The sequence below is a fragment of the Strix aluco genome, chromosome 4 (genome assembly GCF_031877795.1).
Source record: "Strix aluco isolate bStrAlu1 chromosome 4, bStrAlu1.hap1, whole genome shotgun sequence".
In the NCBI taxonomy this organism is placed as follows: domain Eukaryota; kingdom Metazoa; phylum Chordata; class Aves; order Strigiformes; family Strigidae; genus Strix; species Strix aluco.
The window spans coordinates 28,153,299-28,175,424 of record NC_133934.1 but is presented as its reverse complement, the minus strand read 5'-3'; the positions used below and the strand labels follow the sequence as shown (position 1 = coordinate 28,175,424).

The 22,126-nt window shown below is 42.5% G+C and overlaps 1 protein-coding gene across 1 annotated transcript in view; it reads left to right on the top strand.

The window, feature by feature from the left end:
- Positions 1-925: 925 nt before the first annotated feature.
- KCTD8 (potassium channel tetramerization domain containing 8) overlaps positions 926-22,126 on the top strand; it is a 103,657-nt gene continuing 82,456 nt past the window's right edge. The window contains exon 1 of the mRNA XM_074822431.1: positions 926-1,798. Coding sequence (XP_074678532.1) covers positions 955-1,798 — 844 coding nt within the window. The 5' untranslated portion in view covers positions 926-954. The remainder of the gene's footprint in view (positions 1,799-22,126) is intronic.

The following is a 22,126-nucleotide window of genomic DNA, read 5'->3' as shown; positions in this document are numbered from 1 at the left end:
CACCCCAATTCCACTGTCAAGCTAGAGAGCATGTTAAGCATCTCTGAAAATCAAGATCCCAGTGTGCCGTGCCCCAGTGAAGCAGCAGGACACCAAATACAGCATTTGTGTCCCACCAGGGTCTGTTAGATCTGTACCACCAGCACAGCTGAACACCGGTTTCTTTTGTGCCCTCAATGAAATCCCTCCCTTCCCTCATGGTGAGGGCATGGCTGATGTAGGGAAGATGGTGAAAAATGCTGTCATAAGCATCCTGCTGGATGCTACTTTTGGAAAGGCGACCATCATTCTAGCACTCTGCAAGTGCCGAACGGAGCGACAGTATAAGGGAGGCAGAGGGCTTTGAGGGCAGGCTGGGAGGGTTTGGTTTTTTTTTTTTTTGGGGGGGGGGGGGAGGAATCCAAAGCGAACCATGAAAGCCACCCAGCCGAGCCGAGAAGAGGGGAGGAGCCGGGGTAGGGGCTTGGCTCTTCCCTGGGCCGAGCCTGGCAGCGCGGCAGCGCTTTGCCAAGTGGCAGCCGGCTGCTCGGCCTTGAGGCCAGCGCGGCTGCGGGCCCCGCGCCCCCGCCGCCGGGCGAGGCGGGGCAGGGCAGGGCGGGGCAGGGGCGGCAGCGCTCGGGTCCACTCGGGTCGCGCCGGCCCGGGTCACGCCGAGCCGGCCCCCAGCCCAGCCCAGCCCAGCCCCGCGCTGCGCGGTCCGGCCCGGCCCGCCGAGGGGGCGCCGCGGGGCAGGTGAGGGCCGGTGCCGCGCCCCGGGGCCGTGCCGCCCGCCGCCGTGCCGGGGGACGGCGGGAGCAGCGGCTCCGTCCAGGCGCTTCCGGGCGCGCCAGGCGGCGGGGGAAGGAGGAGGAGGAGGAGGAGAAGGAGGGGAGAGGTGGGGTGGGTGGAGGGGAGGGGAGGGAGGGCGCCTTTTTTAGGAGGGAGACCCTCCTTCGCGGCCGCCCGCTCGCAGCCATGGCTTTGAAGGAGGCGGGCGGCAGCATCCTGCCCATCAGCGACATGGTGTCGGGGCCGTCGGGCTCGCCGTTCCCCGAGGTGGTGGAGCTGAACGTGGGGGGCCAGGTGTACGTGACGAGGCACTCCACGCTGCTCAGCGTCCCGGACAGCACGCTGGCCACCATGTTCTCCCCGTGCCGGGGCGGCCCGGCGGCGGCCCGCCAGCTGCCCAGGGACAGCCGGGCGCGCTTCTTCATCGACCGCGACGGCTTCCTCTTCAGGTACGTGCTGGATTACCTGCGGGACAAGCAGCTGGCGCTGCCCGAGCACTTCCCCGAGAAGGAGCGGCTCCTGCGGGAGGCCGAGTACTTCCAGCTGGGCGACCTGGTGAAGCTGCTCTCGCCCAAGGTCGCCAAGCAGAGCTCGCTCAACGACGAGGGCTGCCAGAGCGACCTGGAGGACAGCAACTCGCAGGGCAGCAGCGACCGGCTGCAGCGGGCGGCGCTGGACAAGCGCTCGGGCTTCCTCACCGTGGGCTACCGCGGCTCCTACACCACGGTGCGGGACAACCAGGCGGACGCCAAGTTTCGCCGCGTCGCCCGCATCATGGTGTGCGGCAGGATCGCCCTGGCCAAGGAGGTCTTCGGCGAGACCCTCAACGAGAGCCGCGACCCCGACCGCCCCCCCGAGAAGTACACCTCCCGCTTCTACCTCAAATTCACCTACCTGGAGCAAGCCTTCGACCGGCTCTCCGAGGCGGGCTTCCACATGGTGGCTTGCAACTCCACCGGCACCGCCGCCTTCATCAACCAGTACAGGGACGACAAGATCTGGAGCAGCTACACCGAGTACATCTTCTTCAGTAAGTGCTGCCCGCGCCCCCGCCGCCCCCCCATCCCCGGGGGGTGCGTGGCGGTGTGCAGTTAAAAGTACCTCCGCACCCCCCCCCCCCCCCCCCCAACCCTTGCTGTCCCAAAGCAACATGTAGCTCGAGACAAATTGGGGCAGCCACCTTCACCCCCTCTTTCGGCGCTGTCACCGCCACAGTTTAAATTTTCTTTGGGGGGGGGGGGGCGGGACAGGGCTGCCTGATGCCGGCGGCCAGGGCGCAGCTCCCCCCGCTCCGTGGAGCCATCGGGGCTGCTCCCACCTTTCGGTGTCGAGTGTGCCTCGGGGAGGACCAGCCCCCCCGCCCCCCCCCGCCTGCCCCGCGTCGGGGTCTCCTGGGGGGACGTCGCGCTGGTGCCGGGGCGGGGGGCTGCGGCGGCGGCGGGGGGGTCCCAGCCCCGCTAGCCAGGCGGGGGATGCGGGCGAGGCGCAGCGCTGGCTCCGCCGCGGCGGGTTGCGGCGCTCCCCGCCAGCGAGGCGGTGCAGAGATTGCCACGGCGGAGCCCCGAGCAAGGAAGGGTTTTAATATTTTATCGCTGCGTTACCTTCCCAAGTGAGCGCACTGCGCCTGGGCACGGTCTCCGAGAGGGAAGGGGCAGCCAGGGTACGGCCAACTTCCCGAGGAGCACGAAAGGGTCTGGCTCCAAGGTGTTTAAAAAAAAAAAAAAAAAGGAAAGAAGAAAATAAACCATGCCGTAGCCACTACACAGCTCCTAAGCAACTTCGCTAGTTGGCTGTAGGTAGCCTTAAAGGTTTCAGGTCACTTGCAAATAGGAAAATCGAGCGGTGACGAATGAGTTTCAATCTGGCAAAGTGTGTAGTGCTATGTAGGGCACCGGCTGGGCAGTGGCTTCAGGTAATGAAACCGCAGCTGGATGGAGAACACCAGCTGCTGGCAGAGATTTGTCTTTGAAAGGCAGAGGCAGCCTTAAACTGTACAGATGTGTTTGATTGAAAGTCGAGTAAGCCTGTGGAAAAGAGAGGTGGTTCTCCATTCACTTCTTTCTTCTCTGGCCTCTGCGTGGTCTCACGCTCCCTGAGCGCAGGAGAGGGATGCTTTGGTAGAGCATCTGCCTGCCTTTGTGCTGCGGTGGCAGATGCAGCCTCTAAGGAACTTCACCAGCAGGGCAGCTAAAGAGAAGCAACCTGTTTTGCGTGCAGAACTGGACCTAGACATGGCATTTAATAGAGGAGGGAATCTAATTAAATAGTTTACATTGCTGTAGGTTATTTAGGTGGTGACCACACTTTGCTGAGCAGACTGAAGCACTTAAATCTTCAAAACTATATTAAAAGAGTTGTTGAGGATTCACTGCATAACTTATCACCGGTCGTATTTCATTAGGATATGTAAAAACTGAGCTGTAGAGGAGCATTTACAGTCTTCTGGGTGGACTTTTATCAGTTATTTTACATGATTATTAAATCTCCTTTCTGAGAAAAGTGGACATACTGATTTTCTAAATAGTTGACATTTCTTATTATCAAGACCATGAAATAGTTTGTTCTTGTTTGCTCAGAAATAGATTTGTAGGTGCATAATTATTTGTGTTTGTGATGCTTATAATGCTTTGGATTTATTTTGATGAGGTTGCTGTATAGAACAGTGCTCTAATTCAGATCAGTGTTCCAAATTAGTCCCTGGTGTAATACCACTGATTTATGTAGAATAAAGCCAGGGATGAATTGGATGTTGTACATCATGATTTTTGTTTCGATTTTTAGTCTTCCGGCTTACAATGGGAAAAGTAAAACAGTTAATTGCTTAAATTGATACAGTTAACTGAAAATTTATGTTTTTGCTTAATGTTTTTGGGTGTGTTTTTTTTTAATTCTGAGTGCAAATAATGGCTGAGATAATGTTGAAAAGACGGGGGCATATTTTAATTTTGGTTGCTGGTTATGCATTTAGCAACCTTTTTGTTTAACAATTTTATACATTTCTGTATGATTAGATATATTTTTCAGAAATATAACAACACGGAGGCAAAACTTTAAAAATCACCACAACAGGAAGAGAAACAAGCAAAACACAATGCCTGAAGTAATGCTTTAGTTTTTTGGGTTTGTTTTGGTTTTTGTTTGGGTTTTTTTAAACTGACTAAATGTCCAGTTGATGGAGACTGTTGATAAAACAATACTTTATTAAATGCCCTGGATGGATTGGGTGTTTGCCATTGTTTTGCTGGACTGCTGCACAAGAATCCATCAAAGGGAGAGCAAACCTTGGAAGCCTTAGTGCTCTGCACCAGGGGTGAGAAGAAGTGGTCAGGGTTACTGGCTATAGACTCTCCAACAACATTAGCCAGGACCGTATTCCTTCCTTACTCACAAACAGAGCTTAATACACAAACAGAAGAGCAGTCACTTTCCAGTTTATGCCTTGCCACATGTCCCCATGAACCCCAGAAAGGAGGCAGTTTTGGTTGGGAGGTTGCTGATTTCAAAAGCTCCCATGGAGAATGTCCAACCCTGGACTGTGGCTTACACGCAAAAATATCAAGACAAAAAACTTTGGGGAGCCTATTCTGGTTTTGACCGGTGCCTGACACTTACTTCAGTTCTAGCTGAGAAGAAACCTAGTTTTATGTTCCACTGGAAAAAGCCCTAGCTGCATTTGCATTTGTTATTCACAGCATGAACATCTTGCTACCAGCAACTGTATTAGTTGTTGGTCTGTAATTCCGTAGCAGCCACACAAACATCTCTTTCATCATTTCTCCCGAGGACTTGTGGACAACTCTGTTTTCTAGTAGTGGTAGATAGGAAAGCAATTGGAAAAATATATGAGGATATATACATTCTGCCCATTTCCTTAGGTTATGAGTAGCCGCATGAGTTTCTCACTGAGAGCTACTAAGGAATGTTTGAAGGCTAAAGGTTTAATCTGGGGTTTGTGGAACAGATTCCAGGTCTGTTTCTAGTATCTCTCAAACTTCAGTAGGTATTTTGAGTTGAAATGACCATCTATTACTTTTTTTTAAAAAATGGAAATTCCTTTATATTCTTAAACATTCCAGCAGATGAAATTCACCTTGGATGCTACAGATATATTAATTTATGAGTTGCTTAATATCTAGGGATATTCATCTAGGGATGAATTAGCTGTTGCGGACTAATTCTGACTGAAGAACCAGAGGCTGTTTGAAACTCCTTACCAGGAAATAATGCTTCAGCCTTTAGCAACATGTCCTGACAAGTACAGAGACAGACTTTCCTTCTTAGTATGCATAATTCCTATAAAAAACCAGTAGGTTCTTTGCCCCCAGCGGTGTGCAAGCTATCATGTATGCAATGACAGCTTCATTTGTCTACACAATTACTACATGGCCAGAATTTAACTTGCACCTTGCATTGGTGGTTTTGTTCTGAAATGTGCTCACAAATCTGTTCCATGTGTCCATTACAAATCCTGTCTCTTAATAGTCAATAAAAGGAGTAAATTTTTATGTGGTAGCGAAAAGGCTCTACCAGAGTGTACCACAAACTATTCCTTTTTTTTTTTTTTTCCCCTGATAGCTTGGCCCCATGCTATTGAAGCTCTCACCTTAGTACACATGAGGATGACTTGGGTCAGTTAACGTGACATGAAATGCATATGCAGTTTGGGGAAGACACTCAAACTCTTTTGCTGCTTACTTTCAAGCTGCCATATGGGACCACTGATTAATTACCTGTTGGTGTGCAGTAGGTCATGGCCTTCACAAAAGTTGCTTCTAGCTGGAGACAGGAGATGAGAAGCCAGGAGACCTTGCTTCACGTGGCTGCAGGCAACATAACATACCTTCAGTTAGCTGGTCTCTTTATGAGGAAAGGGTGTGATTTGCATTTTTAAGCTTTTGTCTTTTTTTTTTTTTTCTCTGCGGTTCACTGTATCTCCCAGTACTGTTGTGTAATGCAGGATTGCCTGTGCATGCTATTACTATTTTTTTCTTCTGTAGAATCTAATTGGTCTTAATGGATTTTACATTTAACATCTGCTACACAATCTGACTTATGGGTGTTGAGAGCATTCTGCTCAGCTGGAAGCTTTCTGTGCTGAACTGACATGTTTATTGTAAGAAGAATGTAGTAATATTTCATGAAAAAACTTTGACATGTATTCTATTTTGACACTGCTGTTTCACATGTGACAATTTCTGTTTCCTCGTCTCTTGTTTCTTGTTGTAACAGGTGACATTTGCATGAATTTATGGTGCTTATTTTCCACTTGAAGTCACAGCACTCTGAGATGATACTGGTTGCTGTGGAAGTTGTCATAAACAAGTGATAATAATTTTGTAATCAGTGGGGAATAAGCGGTTGAGAGCAATGAACTTTTAGGAAACAATACGGTATTTTTAAAAAACAAAACAAAACCCAGAAACCCCCAAAACTCAAACAAAACCACACCACCAAACCCCCCAAAAAACCCACCCACAACAACAACAAAGCCCAACCAGCAATGTTTGCATCTTTGCAATAAAAAGGAGAAGAAAACAGAAGGTGACTCTTGAAACATGGGGAACAAACATGTATGTAAAATACTTTGAGGTGTTAGTTGCTCTGCGAATGCCAAATCCAGTTCAACATCCCACTGGGACAGCAAGGGGATAGTGGGTTGGCAGATAACCCTAAACTGCTCTTCTGAGGGCAGAGTGGTATGAAAGTCATCCTGTGGGTGGTTTCTGTGACCATGCCAGGCTGCTCTCCATCACTGCTAATTTGGTGGAGTTTTTGCTATGTGGAATGTGTCTGTGCTATTTCTTAAATTATTTTTTATATGGAACAAATATATCTGAAATGTGCTAGGCTGAGGAGAGAAAGGAGACCAAGACAAAAGTAAAACAACGGTATTGCTTCTCTGTGGCACATTAAGGTAAAAGTTGGACAATTTACTTTGAGCCTGAACCAGAGCCTTAAAGATTAGAGTACAGATTTTTGGTGGTAGAGGCAGACCTGACTGATTAAATCAGTATCACAAGCACAATGTAGAAAAGCTTCAGACTTCTGACGGTATCAAGATCTAGGAACGTTGTTTCTGGTAGGACTGTTGAGCAAAGCCCTCTAAGGAGAGATTCTGTAGGCAGTCCTGTGACTTTGGAAAACTGACATAAAACTTCAGGATATTCTGCCTTATGATTCCAGCTGAACTCTACTACAGTTTAAAAATAAATAAATAATAGACTACTCTTTATCCTGTCGTTCTGCTAAAATATATGTCCCTGAATGTAAAGGGATGAATCAAAGAGTACAGTCATAAATTACTAATATGAGAATATCTTTCTTATACCAACACTTGACACATAACGTGTGATAATCTACTGAAACTGATATGCTGATTTTAGTCATCATTTCAACCAAAGACTCTATTTACAAATGATTTTCAAAATGTGAGATTAAAAAGTTTGAACAAATTCAGCTTTTTAATAAATAAATAATGAAGACAGCCTGCGTTCCTCTACAGCTGGTGTAAAGACACTGCTGCAGTGAAAAACTATGCAAGGAACCTTTTGATTTTTCTTATGCTTCAATAAAAGTTCGCAAGACTGAATACAGTGATTTGTGAACAGATTTTAATCATTATATACAGTTTTGGGTCTTATTACAGTAAAATAACGTGTTTAAGTACTATAGAGCCACTTTAATATTTGGAGCTGAGGATTGGAACTGTTGTGCAGTATTTTAAAAGTAAAATTAGAGATTAAGTGAGAAAATCGACTATCCTGGATGTTGTATACCAGGATCAACAATAGATAAGCAATAAACACCTGGACACAAGCAGCTGTTATTTCTGGTGTTGGGAAATGGAAACACACTGGTTTTGATATTATCCCAGACTTCTATTTCTTGTGGATTACTTGGGAACAAAGTGACAGTGTTGAAGAAGCTGACTTTGCTGGATCTGTACTATTTTGCAGGAAAACTGCTTCTTGGTGTCCGATCACTTAATACATTTTCAAGGATTTATGACAGTAGTTGCAGGGAAATGTTTATTTTTCCACAGCAGGATGAGCAAATCATACTTTATTTTTTTTTATTGTCAATGTGAATTTGGTAGTTATCTGCTGTTCAAGTGTAGACTTCGTGTGCAAAAGTTTTCCATATAATATTTTCAGGCACATAATTTAAAATTTAAACAGTACTGCTAATAAAATATTTTTTTCAATATATTTGCTTTCTCAGTATGATATGGCTGGTATTTCACTGGTGGTTTTCTCCTTTGCAGAAAATACCCCATTTATTATACTGTGATGAGAATTTGGGTGGCAAACAAAGACACCAAGAACACCAAGAGGGAGTTCATCAGTTCTCACATTATCCTCTTTCTGTCACAGTTCCACATTTACACATAGGTCTCTAGAAATGAAAAACTGCTCAGGCAGCTCTCACAGATGTCAAAAGTAGAATCATGGAATTGCTTGGGTTGGAAGGGACCTTTAAAGATCATCAAGTTCCAAACCCCTGGCCATGGGCAGGGACACCTTCCACTAGACCAGGTTGCTCAAAGCCCCGTCCAACCTGGCCTTGAACCCTTCCAGGGAGGGGGCAGCCACCACTTCTCTGGGCAACCTGTTCCAGTGTCTCACCACCCTCACAGTGAAGAATTTCTTCCTTGCATCTCATCTAAATCTACCCTCTTTCAGTTTAAAACCATTACCCCCTGTCCTGTCACTATGTGCCCTTGTAAAAAGTCCCTCCCCATCTTTCCTGTAGCCCCCTTTAAGTACTGGAAGGCCACTATAAGGTCTCCCCAGAGCCTTCTCTTCTCCAGGCTGAACAACCCCAACTCTCTCAGCCTGTCCTCACATGGGAGGTGCTCCAACCCCCCGATCATCTTCATGGACCTCCTCTGGACTTGCTCCAACAGGTCCATGTCCTTCTTATACTGGGGGCCCCAGAGCTGAACTCAGTACTCCAGGTGGGGTCTCATGACAGTGGAGCAGAGGGGGAGAATCACCTCCCTCAAGCTGCTAGCTGCACTTCTCTTGGTGCAGCTCAGAATACAGCTGGTTTTCTGGGCTGCAAGCACACGTTGCTGGGTCATGTTGAACTTCTTGTCAACCAATACCCCCAAGTCCTCTGCGGGGCTGCTCTCAACCCACTCATTGCTAAGCCTGTATTGTGACACTACTTGTCACTGCTCTCCACTTGGACATTGAGCTGTTGACCGCAACTCTTTGAGTGCAACCATCAAGCCAATTCCTTCTCTGCTGAGTTGTCCATCTGACAAATCCATGTCTCTCCAATTTAGAGACAAGGATGTCGTGCAGGACAGTGTCAGATGCTTTGCACAAGTCCAGGTAGATGACATCAGTTGCTCTTCCCTTATCCACCAATGCTGTAACCCTGTGAAGCCATGTTGACTGTCACCAATCACCTCCTTATTTTCCATATCCCCTAGCATAGCTTCCAGGAGGATCTGCTTCATGATTTTGTCAGGGGAAGAGGTGAGACTGACTGGCCTGTAGTTTCCTGGGTCTTCTTTTCCTCCTTTTTAAAAATGGGGGTTATGTTTTCCCTTTTCCAGTCAGTGAGAACTTCACCGGACTGCCACAGCTTCTCAAATATGATGGATAGTGGCTTAACTACTTCATCTACCAGTTCCCTCAGGACCCACAGATGCATCTCGTCGGGTCCCATGGACTTGTGCACCTTCAGGTTCCTTAGATGGTCTCGAACCTGATCTTCTCCTACAGTGGGCAGTTCTTCGTTTTCCCATTCTCTGCCTTTGCCTTTAGCATCCTGGGCCGTGAGGCTGGAACCCTCGCCAGTGAAGACTGAGGCAAAAAAATCAGTCAGTACCTCAGCCTTCTCCATAGCCCAGGTAACCAGGTCTCCTGTGTCCTTCCAGAGAGGGCCCACATTTTCCCTAGTCTTCCTTTTATAACTGACGTACCTATAGAAGTTTTTCTTGTTGCCCTTGACATCCCTGGCCAGGCTTAATTCTATCAGGGCTTTGGCTTTTGTAACCTGACCCCTGGCTGGTCGCACAATTTCTCTGTATTCCTCCCAGGCTACCTGTCCTTGCTTTCACCCTCTGTAGGCTTCCTTTCTGTGTTTGAGCCTGTCCAGGAGCATCTTGTTCATCCATGCAGCCTTCATGGCATCTTTGCCTGACTTTCTCTTTGTCAGGATGCATCGCTCCTGAGCTTGGAGGAGGTGATCCCTGAATATTAACAAACTTTCTTGGGCCCCTCTTCCCTCCAGGTCTCTATCCCATGGTACTCTGCCAAGCAGATCCCTGAAGAGGCCAAAGTCTGCTCCCCTGAAGTCCAGGCTGCTATGTGCCCTCCTCACTGCCCTAAGGATCTTGAACTCGACCATTTCATGGTCACTGCAGCCAAGGCTGCCCTTGAGCTTCACACTCCCCACCAGCCCCTCCTCATGGGTGAGAAGAGGGTCCAGCATAGCACCTCCTCTATCACTTGGAGAAGGAATTTGTCATCAGCACATTCCAGGAACCTCCTGGATTGCTTATGCCCTGATGTGTTGTCCCTCCAACAGATATTGGAGTGGTTGAAGTCCCCCATGAGGACCAGGGCTTGTGAACGTGAGGCTGCTCCTATCTGTCTCTAGAGGGCCTCATCTTCTTGGTCTTCCTGGTTGCATGGCCTGTAGCAGACCCCCACTGTAATGTCACCTGTCCCTGCCTTCCCTTTAATCCTGACCCCTGAGCTCTTGGTCAGCTCCTTTTCCATCCTTAGGCAGGGCTCCATGCACTCCAGCTGGTCATTGACATAGAGGATGACCTCTCCTCCTTGTCTCCCTGCCTGTCCTTCCTAAAGAGCCTGTATCCTTCCATTCCAGCACTCCAGTCATAGGAGCCATCCCACCACATCTCCGCGATGCCAATAAGATCACAGCCCTCTGGGTGTGTGAACATCTCTAGCTCCTCTTGTTTATTCCCCATGCTGCGTGTGTTTGCATAGAGGCCTTTAAGTTGGGCCTGCAATGAAGGTGACTTACTGGCTGGAATTCCTTTGTGCTGCTCTTCAGGTGCTCTCCTGCTGACCTGTCACTCCTCTCCAGGCTCTGGGCATCTGTTGCTGGCACTGGCATCAAGCTGGTAGGAGTAGGATGAATTGATGTTCCCCTCCCTGGCAACTTTATGTGCTACTTTATGTGCTAGTAATATTCTACGGGCATGAGGAGAGAAGTACCAGAAAGAAAGGCCCTCTTCTTGGTCCAGCTGAACATCAGCATGGCCTGAACAAAGTGACCAGAAGTAATTGGTCATGTTTTGGTGGGTTACTAGTTTAAGGGCAAGATCTTTGTTGAGCCAGATACCTAGATGGGCAAAGAAGGGAAGTGTGTAAGGTCATGTGCATCCATCTCATGCCTCTGGGGTCCTGGGCTTCTCGAGACTGGTGTGGTGCCTGGTGTAGCGGCCGGTGTAGCTTAGCATTGCCCTGTGTTGTCGCAGCAGCTAGGCAGATCCTGGGTGTCACCGCAGGAGAAGTGAGTAGCATGGCCATGCTCTGGACTTCCCCTGTGATTTTCTATCTCCAGTTTTGGATTACTTTACTGCCAGAGTCATGTAAGAAGTCTGTTAAGTTGACCAAGGTCATGTCTGCAGGGCTTTTTTACACCACAGACCAATTATTTGGTTGGTGGTTATTTGCCTTGGTATAATTGTTGAAAAAAGCTGCAGTCACTACACCAGCTAACACCCTAACCTGGCAAGAAGATGTTATTTTTATATCCAAGGATGATTTTGTTTCATTTCTGCTTACAAGAATTGTTTCTTAAAGCAGATGGAGTACTAATGGTACTCAAGTCATGGCTCTTTTATAAACTGAGCCACTGGAAGGCCAGTGGAAAATCCTTAAAAAATTACCAGGCAAATTTAATTTTACTTTAGCAAATCAAATGCTTCATGATGGATTTCCTGGGGGGGTTCTTCACTCCAACTTGATAAAACTGCACATTCTTTTTGAGAAGAGATAATTCATGTTCTACTTAAAATTCATATATTGACTAAATGTTAGGAGAAAAAAGTGCTATGTCTAAAATGAAAGTATTCTCAGTAGAGCTTAAGTACTTTTCTTTAAATGTTTTGTATGATTTTTTAAAAATTATTTTTAAACCAGTAATGGCCATTGCACATTTAGGTTTTGCCTCATATAAATTCAGGATTAGTGAATTTTTTCCTTTTCTTTTTTTCTGTGACCTAAATGGGATTAACCATATAAATAGGGACATACAGTGTGTGAAACTCACACTCAAGTCCCATTTACAGCTGCAAGAGAGACCTTCACTGTGACTGAAGCAGCAAATAGTCTTGGGCTAGTCTTTCACATAAAAGTGAAAGTCAAACTACATGAGTGATTATTTGGTTTCATAACTGTTTCTAGTACACATAATCCTGACAGTTTAACTTCAGAATATATATTTAAATTGAAGAGAACATCTTGCTGCAAGGTGTCACTCCACTTATCGCATCTCTAAATATTTTCAGTACTTCACCACACATATGTAAAAATCACAATGGTGTTAATGAGAGCTTCATGTTTCTAGCAACAAGATGAATACAATGCTTTAAAAACACTTACACAAATACTATTTCTTCTTATGGAATGACTTCTATCTTGATACTGTCTTTCCCAAAGTTGCTCAAATTAGGATTCAAAGACAGAGAACAGTGTGTTTACCCATTCTTTGCCCTGTGGGGTCTGCCTGGCCATCAGCAGCATTAGGACTGCTCTCAGTTACGGCTGGTGCGATGATTCCTTCATCATCATTTTGCCGCTGAGAGTAGCTGGGTCAAAATTTAGTTGTTCCCTTTCTCATTGCTCCCCATAAGCTTGAACCCTATGGCAGGAGCTCTGAGCAAAGGAGATGCAGAGACAGAGGCTGCTGCCTCTGGGGGACTGCCACTGCGTCGGGGTGGCTGCCACTGCCTCTGGGCTGTGTGCATGTCAGGTTTGCTTTGTGCTGCTTGAGTCATGTACCCTGTGCCTGACCTGTTTTCTATTCCAATGACATGCACTTAGTGAATAAAGAAACTTTTGAGGGAAAATACCACAACACTTTTTTCAAAATACTGTGAATAACTCAATTCAGAGACAGCAACACAATCACAAGTGCAAGTACACACGGCAACAATAACTACTGCGCTGAAGTAGATATGCTGCACATCTCTTTGGGGAGAGGAGTGGGTTGAGAAACTGAAGCGAGAAATCAACACCATCATTAACTTTTATTAATGAAATTAAATATTCCAGGTCTTCACTTAACATACGTTCAGTTCTATTAATACATACAGAGATGTTCTCTTTGCATTAGCAGAAAGATTATGATTCAGAAATGAAATCAGTCAGTGTATTTTATTTTTTATATAAGCAAACAACAATAACCTTCAGATGCATTTTTATCTTTTCTCTTTCATCCTTACTGGATTTTACCCTGTAGTAGTATCAACAAATATTCCCAAAGAGAGACAAGTTGGTGCTCAGGGACTCTTGTCACATTTTGTTGTAAACAGTCTCCTGCAACTTAAGTTAATAGTGAAATTGTTTTGCATTTTATTGAATGTAGATGTTTAGAGGTTCTTGTAAGGATTACAACTATGTCAGTGTATTTCATGGAAGTTATTAAAAGTGTACTATCATTCCAAAGGCTTTTTATCAGTGAATATTTTATGTATGTCTCAGGTACCTGTGAAGCTCTTTATATTTTTTTAATAATAGGAGGAAAAAGGCCCAGAATTGCATATATACATGAGTATATAAATAAATAGTGTGCAAAACAGTTACTTTCATAACCTCTTACTAACAGTTTAATTAAACCAGATTTTTTTTCTGTCTAACTCAAATCCCCATTAAAACCACCAAAAACTATGAGAGTAATGACAAATGTCTGTTTTGTATATACAGAGGTATTCTGTAACGCTTCTGGTTCTTAATCCAAGGTTCCTTCACTCTCATTGGAACTCATGAAACCAAAATAATATGAAAATCAACTACAGAAGGGTTAGAAGACAGATAAATAAGTCATTAAAATAGAGTGCCAACAGTTTAATCAGTGTAATATGTAGATAATACAGTGGAGAAAGACTAAAACTAAACAACACTTTCTGCTAGTTTTTCTTATTAAACATATTTTCTTTCCCTTTCTTCTCACAGTCACCCATTTATAGCCAGTCACTTCTCAGTATTGTTCTCTTCAGACAGCTGCTACTATTTCTGTTATCAATGCCTACTGTGGCTTTTGAGCTGATCTGAAACAAAGCAGTGGCATGGCTACTCTCGCCTTTCCACCTATTTTTGTCTCTTTCCAGTGTTTGGGCATATAAATATCACTCATTCTGTCCTTCTAAAAATACCAATATACAGCCTTATAAAAGAGGGATCAATATTGCTGAAGCTACATGGACTTCAGGGTAAAAAAATAAAGAACAAAATAATTCAGCTATTTATGATTCAACATAGGGACCATTGTTCGAGTAAAGTTGTGTCTGTCCTCTCTTACTTCCAAAATTTTGGCATCAAATCTTACACCTGCCTTTCCAAGTGAGTTACCCATTCAAAGTACCCCTTCTTTGGAGCAGGAACTGTCAGCATCTGTATGTGTAGATAAGCCTTATCTTATTAAAAAGAGTAAACCAAAATTATATAAGGAATATAACTAAGACCACTGTAATTCACAATCCTGCTTGGAATTTTTGCTTTCCCAGTACTTATAGACTTTAATTTTCTCTGTTAGCAATGCCTCAGAAAGATGTGCATATTTGTCTCTCAGTGTCACAGCTCACAAACATAAATATATGATCATTTTCTTTTCCTGTGAAATTTATTCACGCTGTTGGTTTGTGTCTGGGGATGTAATAAATGAATATAACATTTCTAAATGTTATAGACAGAGATAGACAAAGTCTATGAGTTTTTACTCCCCAAAAGGCATGTAGAGTAACAGATAGTGATATCCTTTGGCTTTGAAATAATCCAGTAATTATTTAGAAGGGACAAACTTTTCAGAAATGTTTCAGTTGTTTAGTATGTGATATTTTGAAGACTATTGAAATTTTTGAAGTTTTACCTCATAACTTGCTAAGTTTATATCTTCCCATGACTTTTAACTGCCTAGTAGTGTAGCCTCCAGTCATAACAATGCTTACATTTTCATTCCTGTCCTTTTACTATTTACCTTTTCCACCTGCAGCTGAAGTAGTTCAGTGTCTAAATTGGTGGAATTATGCCCCTAAATAATTGCATCTGTGATTACATTTAATTACAGGAAGAAGAATGCACTTGCAGTAGAGGAGATTAGGTTAAACGCTGTCTGTCTAATCAGGACCCTGGTGACTGACTTCTGGCAGTGCTTTCTACCTAAATCTCGTTACTGTGGATGCGATGAATAAAAGATGCATGGCCTGTGCAAGTCCACATCTTCAGAACACAGTTTTGCTTTTCTGATTTGAGGGGTATGACACAGACTTAGGAGCAAGCTTAAACATCTTTCACCCCTGCCAAAAGCACGTGTGGACCTCATGGTGCTTTTGTGTGGGCCTGGCTTGGCAGGGCCTATGGCTGGGCAGGGCAGAGCTGCGGGGAGCTGGAGACCAGTCCTTCTGTGGCCTTGGGGACTGCCAGCCCTGGGGAGGGGCTAAAATGGGGTGCTGGGCAGGGTTGGGGGAGCCCCAGGGGGTCTGCGAGTGCCAGTACAGCCTAGTGGTGTCCCCTTGGGGCCCGGCACTGTGGTGGCCAAGGACCTCTGGCCAGGTGCCATAATCACAGGTCTGCTTCAGGGCCTCAAAATACCAGAGCAATGATTCAGGGTGGCATTTTTCACAATTTCATGAACTTTTGATAACATAAAATACATGAGAAATAACTCGTTATTTTTATGCAGGAAAAGCAAGGGGTTCTTGCTCAGACACCAGTAAGGCGAGAATTACATCTAACTAATTATTCAGTGGCATGGCACACTGTGTTTCTGCAACCATGCTGCTGAAGCAGCATAAATTTAATAGTAATTGTCAATTTAATATAGTTAATCTAAATAATCTTTACATTTGGCTGCAAAATATGGAGGAAAAATAGCACCAATTGGTAACCTGGAAAAAAGCACATTGGAAAAAATGGTTTGCTTCTTAGACTAGGTACAAATGTTTTATTTATAACTAATATTAATGATGTGACTGTATGCAAGCCTTTCTGTATTGTCACGCTTATGATGCATAAAAGGTACCAAGGAACTTGGGACGTTGCATAGCTGTATTTTCTGAAAACAGTAAAAATATTCTGAAGTTTAAGAAGATGCACTGTTTTTTTAAAAAATATTTTATTACATGTTTTTCGAATCAGGGTTATCTTCTATTGTCAATAGTGAGACTACTAGCAAAAATAGTTATCCTTTTTAATGAACCATATAGTGAATTGCATTTGAGAATAGTATGAGTCTAAAATTGACCTCCAAATCAATGCTTGCAATCTTGAATATATTTTCAGAAAATCCAGCCGAGTTCAGTGAAAATTTCCATCTGCACTTTGAGTACCAGGCAAGCAGCAGGGATAGACAAATTTAAATTTAGGTTGCTGGTTTGGAAAATTTAGTTCTTCTTATCACCTCCGTGATTGGCAATAAACTGCATTTGTTTCTCTTCTTTCTTATTCTGTGCTTATATTAGAGGTTTAGAAATACAGAAATTGACATTTTACCAAAGTTCACCTTGATTTCTAGCAGCGGTTAGCTCTCAGTCATTAATTCGTTAAATCAGTTTATAACAGTGAAAGCAGTAGTGGTGAAAGCTATTCACTGTATTATCAAGCAGTCATATAGCAAGAGTATTGCAGGTTACTAGATAATTACTGCTGGTTCAGAGTGTGCTGCCATAATTTCTGTTCAAGAAGGTATGTGGTGTTAGACTGTGGATCAGTAAATTAAGACTATTAGATATTACATGTGGTAGCTGTATAATACTCTCAGCTTTCAAACTCCGTAATAGATTTTTAAGTTTCTTGATAAAAGGAAAACTATTTCTCCCATTAAGGCAGCCAGGTGTTGAAACAGGCTGTGCAGTGATGCTGTGCATGTTGTGCATCCTTGGAGGTTTTCAACACTCGTCTGGATCAAGCCCCAGTGAACTGGTCTGACCTCATAACTGACCATGCTTTTGAGCAGGAGGTTGGACTAGAGACCTCCTAAATTATCCTGTTATTCTCTTCTCTGATATGATTTAAGTTGGCATTGGCTATTTGAAATAATAAAAACTGCTAAACTGCTGCAGGTAAATTAAGTAGTTGCTAGAGAGGTATACATTCTGATTTTTCTGAAAATCATAAGCTTCAAAGCCTTAACTTTATCTTATCTTTTTACTTACTTTTGTGTCCTCCTTGTAGTCAGAATTGAAACAAATAATTCAGGACAAAGTTTCTTACAGGACTTTCTAGCCCAAAGTCAAAACCACAGAGTGTTTAATAGGCAACAGTTAAGAAAGTATCTGAAAAAATGTTCAGAATGAATGTTAGATAGCACTGTGTTGCTGATCACATGTAGCTTGAAGAAAGAAATCTCAAGAATTTAGCAAATCACCATTGTTTAAACCTCTAACTATTTTTATTGTCATTCTTTAGATAGATTCTGGTGCTGTCACAAAGGTGACAGACCACCTTGGATTTCTTTGGGTTTTTCTCCATGTTGATATTTTTCATCAGTGCTGAGTTCTTTTAATGTGAGGTATTTTTTTGCTTGAGTTTTTTAGCCTCTGTATTTTTCCCCTAGCACAGATTGAATCAATTTATGTAGCAACATGCAGAAATGCTGAACAGGATTTTTTTGGGTAGCCTGGAAAACTTAAAAAAAAAAAATCATAAAGCAAACATGAACAATGCTGAATTACTTTTTAGTAGTACATTGCTGAATGAATGTATAGCATAATAGCAAAGTAGTTAATTATTAGGATATTTAAACAATTATTTTTTTTCCTTCTTGAAGTTTTAATGTAAGAATGGAACATGAGGCACTAGTAGCTAGGATTATAAAAAAAATGTTGGATGTTCCTCTTGCATTTCCCACATTACTGAAAAGATTGCTGAAGTGATGTGTCTGGAGACTCTTTTCGCTGTTAAAAATTCTCTTACGACAACAAACTAAAACAGAAGTATTGGTTGCATTGATTGACACCTATTAGATAAATACGCATACATAGTCATAGAAGCATAATAAAAAGATCTTGAGAGAGGTCTTATGTCAGTTGTAGGTTGTCAAAACACTGTCGATGTCAATGAAATGATGTCAGTTTTGCCTGGTAATATGTTTTTTTCTCTGAAGTTATTCTCCTGGGCAGGGCATGTGTTGTTAAGGTACAGTATATTTCCACTGGCATTCATGGTGATGGAGGGATTGGGCAGATTGGTACTGATATGCTTGTTGTGAGCTCACCTACATCACCTACTTAGAGACAGTTTGGATGTCTTGATGGTGTTAACTAGTCTGTCTGTTTATGTCCACATTAAATACGATATAAAACTTATGTGATACTGTATTCAAAACCCTGTGGCTTGGCTGTATCTTGCTTCTGGGAGAGTGGTGGAGATGGGTTCCCTAGAGAGGGAAGGAAGGGATCCTGAGGAACAGCAGCCACAGGGTTTCAGCACATCCCTTCTCCTCCTGCTAAGCTGGTGTGGTGACCTAGAAGCAGTGCATCATGGAGTTTAGCCCCTCAGTGATTTGCATGGGCAGCCTCATCACTTCAGAACTTCTTTCAGGCTCTTCTCCAGACTTTAATTGGTCTCTTAACCCTGCTTATGTCTATGTCATGAGCTGCAAGCTTTTCTTCACAACCTTGAGGGCCAGATAATTGATTTATATTTTTAAAGTTAAAGCCTGAAATTCATATATGATCATGTGAATCAGGAGCCTAGTATCTACTGTGCCATGTTTTCACTATCTTTTCAGTGCTCTGTTTCCACCCTTATTTGTAGACTACCATTGGAACTACATTAGTAATTTAGCAACACAGTATTCCCAAATATTTCTTAAATCTAATATATCATAATCTTAAATCTATACATCGTATATAATGCATATCTATCTATCTATATTTAACAATCTAAATATTTAAAGAAAAGGCATTAGCTAGATTGTGACATCCTGGCTCAATACTGTAACTGAGTCATATTATGGTGGTTTGGGAGGCACAAGAAAGTTCTTTATGAGAAGTATTTTTCCCTGTAATGTTATTGACAGACTTTGAATACTTGAATACTTTATTTCTTTTTTATAACATCCATGAAATAGATGGTTGTACCAAAATAATTCAGAATGGTATTAGCACATCATATATAATTGTCATTATTTTGTACATTTTAAAAAAGTTAAATACCTCAGTGATCCATGGCAATTATTAGAATGTTTAAAATGTTGAAATTGCTTGTTTTGCAGTATGACTTGCAATACAAAAGAATTCCTAAATTATTTTACACAAACTCAGAACTGCTTGTTTCATCTTGGTTCAAAGCTTCTTGAAGTCTTTGCATTCAGTTCAGTGATTTAATATGTATACGTAAAGATCCAGGCTACATACAGTTACCAAAATATAAATATTGATTTAGTAATCATTTTATGTAGTGCTAAATCCTACATCAAATACATAAGAATTATGTTATCAAGTATAGAAGATTATACTGAGTAGCTCTGCTTTTTGTATATTCTGAGTTCTACTTTCTAAATAGGATTTTTCCTCCACATATTTCTCTTTCAAGATTGTGATGTTCCAATAGCAAAGTAGTCTCACTGCCACATAAAGCTATTTTCTCTTTACTGTCTTGTTCTTCAGATTAGCAGTGTTTCTCCAGCATTATTGGAGACAAAAACTACCATATTTTTATCAGGATGGAGAATCTTGCTATATGGACTTTCAGACTCACTGATACAGTTTGTATTCTAAACATGGTTTTATTGTGATGAGGATGATACAGAGTATCTGCACCAGCCAAATAGTATATAACACTGTCTTGCTACAGTTCTGGAAAAAATTAGTCTACAGTGTTAAACTTGAGTACTTAAAAGCCTTGATTAACACAGTGGTAACATAGAGATTACAACAAGTTGTAGAAATAATAAATAATATAAAGGTGTTTATAATCATTGAGCTTTATGACAGCTCTGCAAGTTTTGTTAAATTATATCTATGCTCCATTGGCTTGTGTCATGTGTACTTAGCTTCATCTGTACAAAGTTGGTCAGGTCAGATCCTTTGCGTGTTCATTGAACAATTGTAGGTAATTGCATAGGAACAAAAGAATGGAAACTTGGGGCTGCATGGACAGGAATGCTCTTGAAAGACAAGATAAAACCTTCAGCTAGTACAGATGCAGAGGCAGAACTCAAAAGTTCCCGATTTTCTGGTCCTGCAGACTGTTATGTTGCAATGCTTTCTATATAATGTGAATTAGATAATAAAATCTTGAAATTGTAAATTTGCAATAAAATATGTGGTAATTAAGAAAAAGCTCTTTTCTACCAAGAGATTCTTGCCATTAAATACTGTAGAATTTTATTTTTAGTTTCACAGAGTTACTCCAAATGAGTCTACTGGGACTTAAGGGCTCTGCTGAGTCTGTCTGACACGACACAGTACAATCTAATGGAAACCATTTCAGTCTATCAAGTCAGGGAGCTTCCTATAAAAAGGAGGGCTTGTGTGTGTTTTCATAAAGTAGAATGACTAATGCTATGAATATGATCTGTAGGTGTTCAAAATGTTTGATGGAAGCCAATAGAATTTCACCTGCCATGTTGCAAATACACTTTCTTTTTTCTTTTTTTCTTCTTTCTTTGTTATATTGATTTTCCACACTAGATGGCAGTGCCTTAGCACTAGTGCATGATAGAGGAATTGATTTAATTTGTCCAGGGGGGAAGAAATCCTTCTGTTTCATGTTTCCTTTTACATATATAGCTCAAAGAATTGCAGATAGGAGACTGGTTTATGATTAGCCACATATGGATGGGCAAAGGAAGATGCAAATTATTTCCCTTCTTCCTTTGTACAAATGAAAATCTATTCAAGCTGATCAAACCAGGCTTGAATTGGCCGTAGGTGAGATGAACTGGTGCTGTTTCTCTGTGCTGTCCCCAAAGAGTTGCAGTCATAGAAACTTCACATGAAACACTGTGTTGAGTTAGAGCTGAGAGCGCATCCAGACTCTGAGCAGATTGCCTCACAGTTTTGAGCCATATGTTGTCTATACTGAGAAGTCAGTGAGAGAAAAACACAGCTTCCTTCTCTTTCCAAGAAAACCAGGTGCTGGAGAAGTGGGGATGGAGAGCTGAGAGATGATGGGGTGAACCTAGCTATTGCTGCATTAGAGCTAGAAGACAGTCAGGGCACACAGATGCACCTGTGAGCAGGGATGCACTCCTGGATTGTGTGTTAGGTGAAAGACTGGAAGTTTACTAACTTGAAGTATTTTAACTAACCAAAAAGTCTGTGAAACTCTGATGGTGAGGACTGAAGGGAGATCATGATTAGAAACAAATAGACTGTAGAAGTGTAAATGAGGCAGTAGCAGGTGAAATCTAAAAGCTGGAAGCTTGGAGTTGAAATTCAACTTTGAATTAAGATACAACATTCGAAGTTTATGGGTGAGGTCCTTAAAAACACAGGGTCATTAAAGCAAACAAACAAAAAACCCTTTGTCATTTGTTTTTTGAGTCTCTAGTGTTCATATTTTCAGTCTTGTGTTCACAAGCTTGAAAGAAAACTTCCACCTAATCCCGTGAAAGGAGGAGAGAGGAGTCTGAAAAACAGAAAATAGCAATAGACACTGCAGTTAAAATAAAAGAAATAGTCACATAACATTATTAGGAGAAATTAATTACCTTAGAAGACAAGTAACAATAGGAAAAAAAAAAAAAAAAAGGGCCTGACATAGGAATGACTGTCTGTATGAGAAACAGCTGAAAGAAAGAAGGTATAAAAGAGCCTGGAAAAAAAAAAAAGATGTCAGAAAGTCAAGAACTGCCAAAGAAATAACTTTCTTTATGTAAAATTCCTGAAGAGTCTCTTCATGGTAGGGTTTGCTCAAAAATAAGATCATTGTTTCAAGTTTCAGTCCAATGTATACTTAACAGGAGGTAAATTTGATGCAATACCTTTATCTTGCTCACTGGAGTTAAACATTTTAAAATCAGGAAAGCTCTTGCCTGAGGCTGGGAAGAATACTGCCATGAATACATTTTCTTAAAATTTAACTAAACTTGGTGTCTCATGAGACCTTGCTGCATGCAGCTTCTACCTTATTTATTCAGTTTTATTTTATTTTTTGCTATATCTCTACTGAATGAGATGGATAAAAACAAATTGAAATGTGGG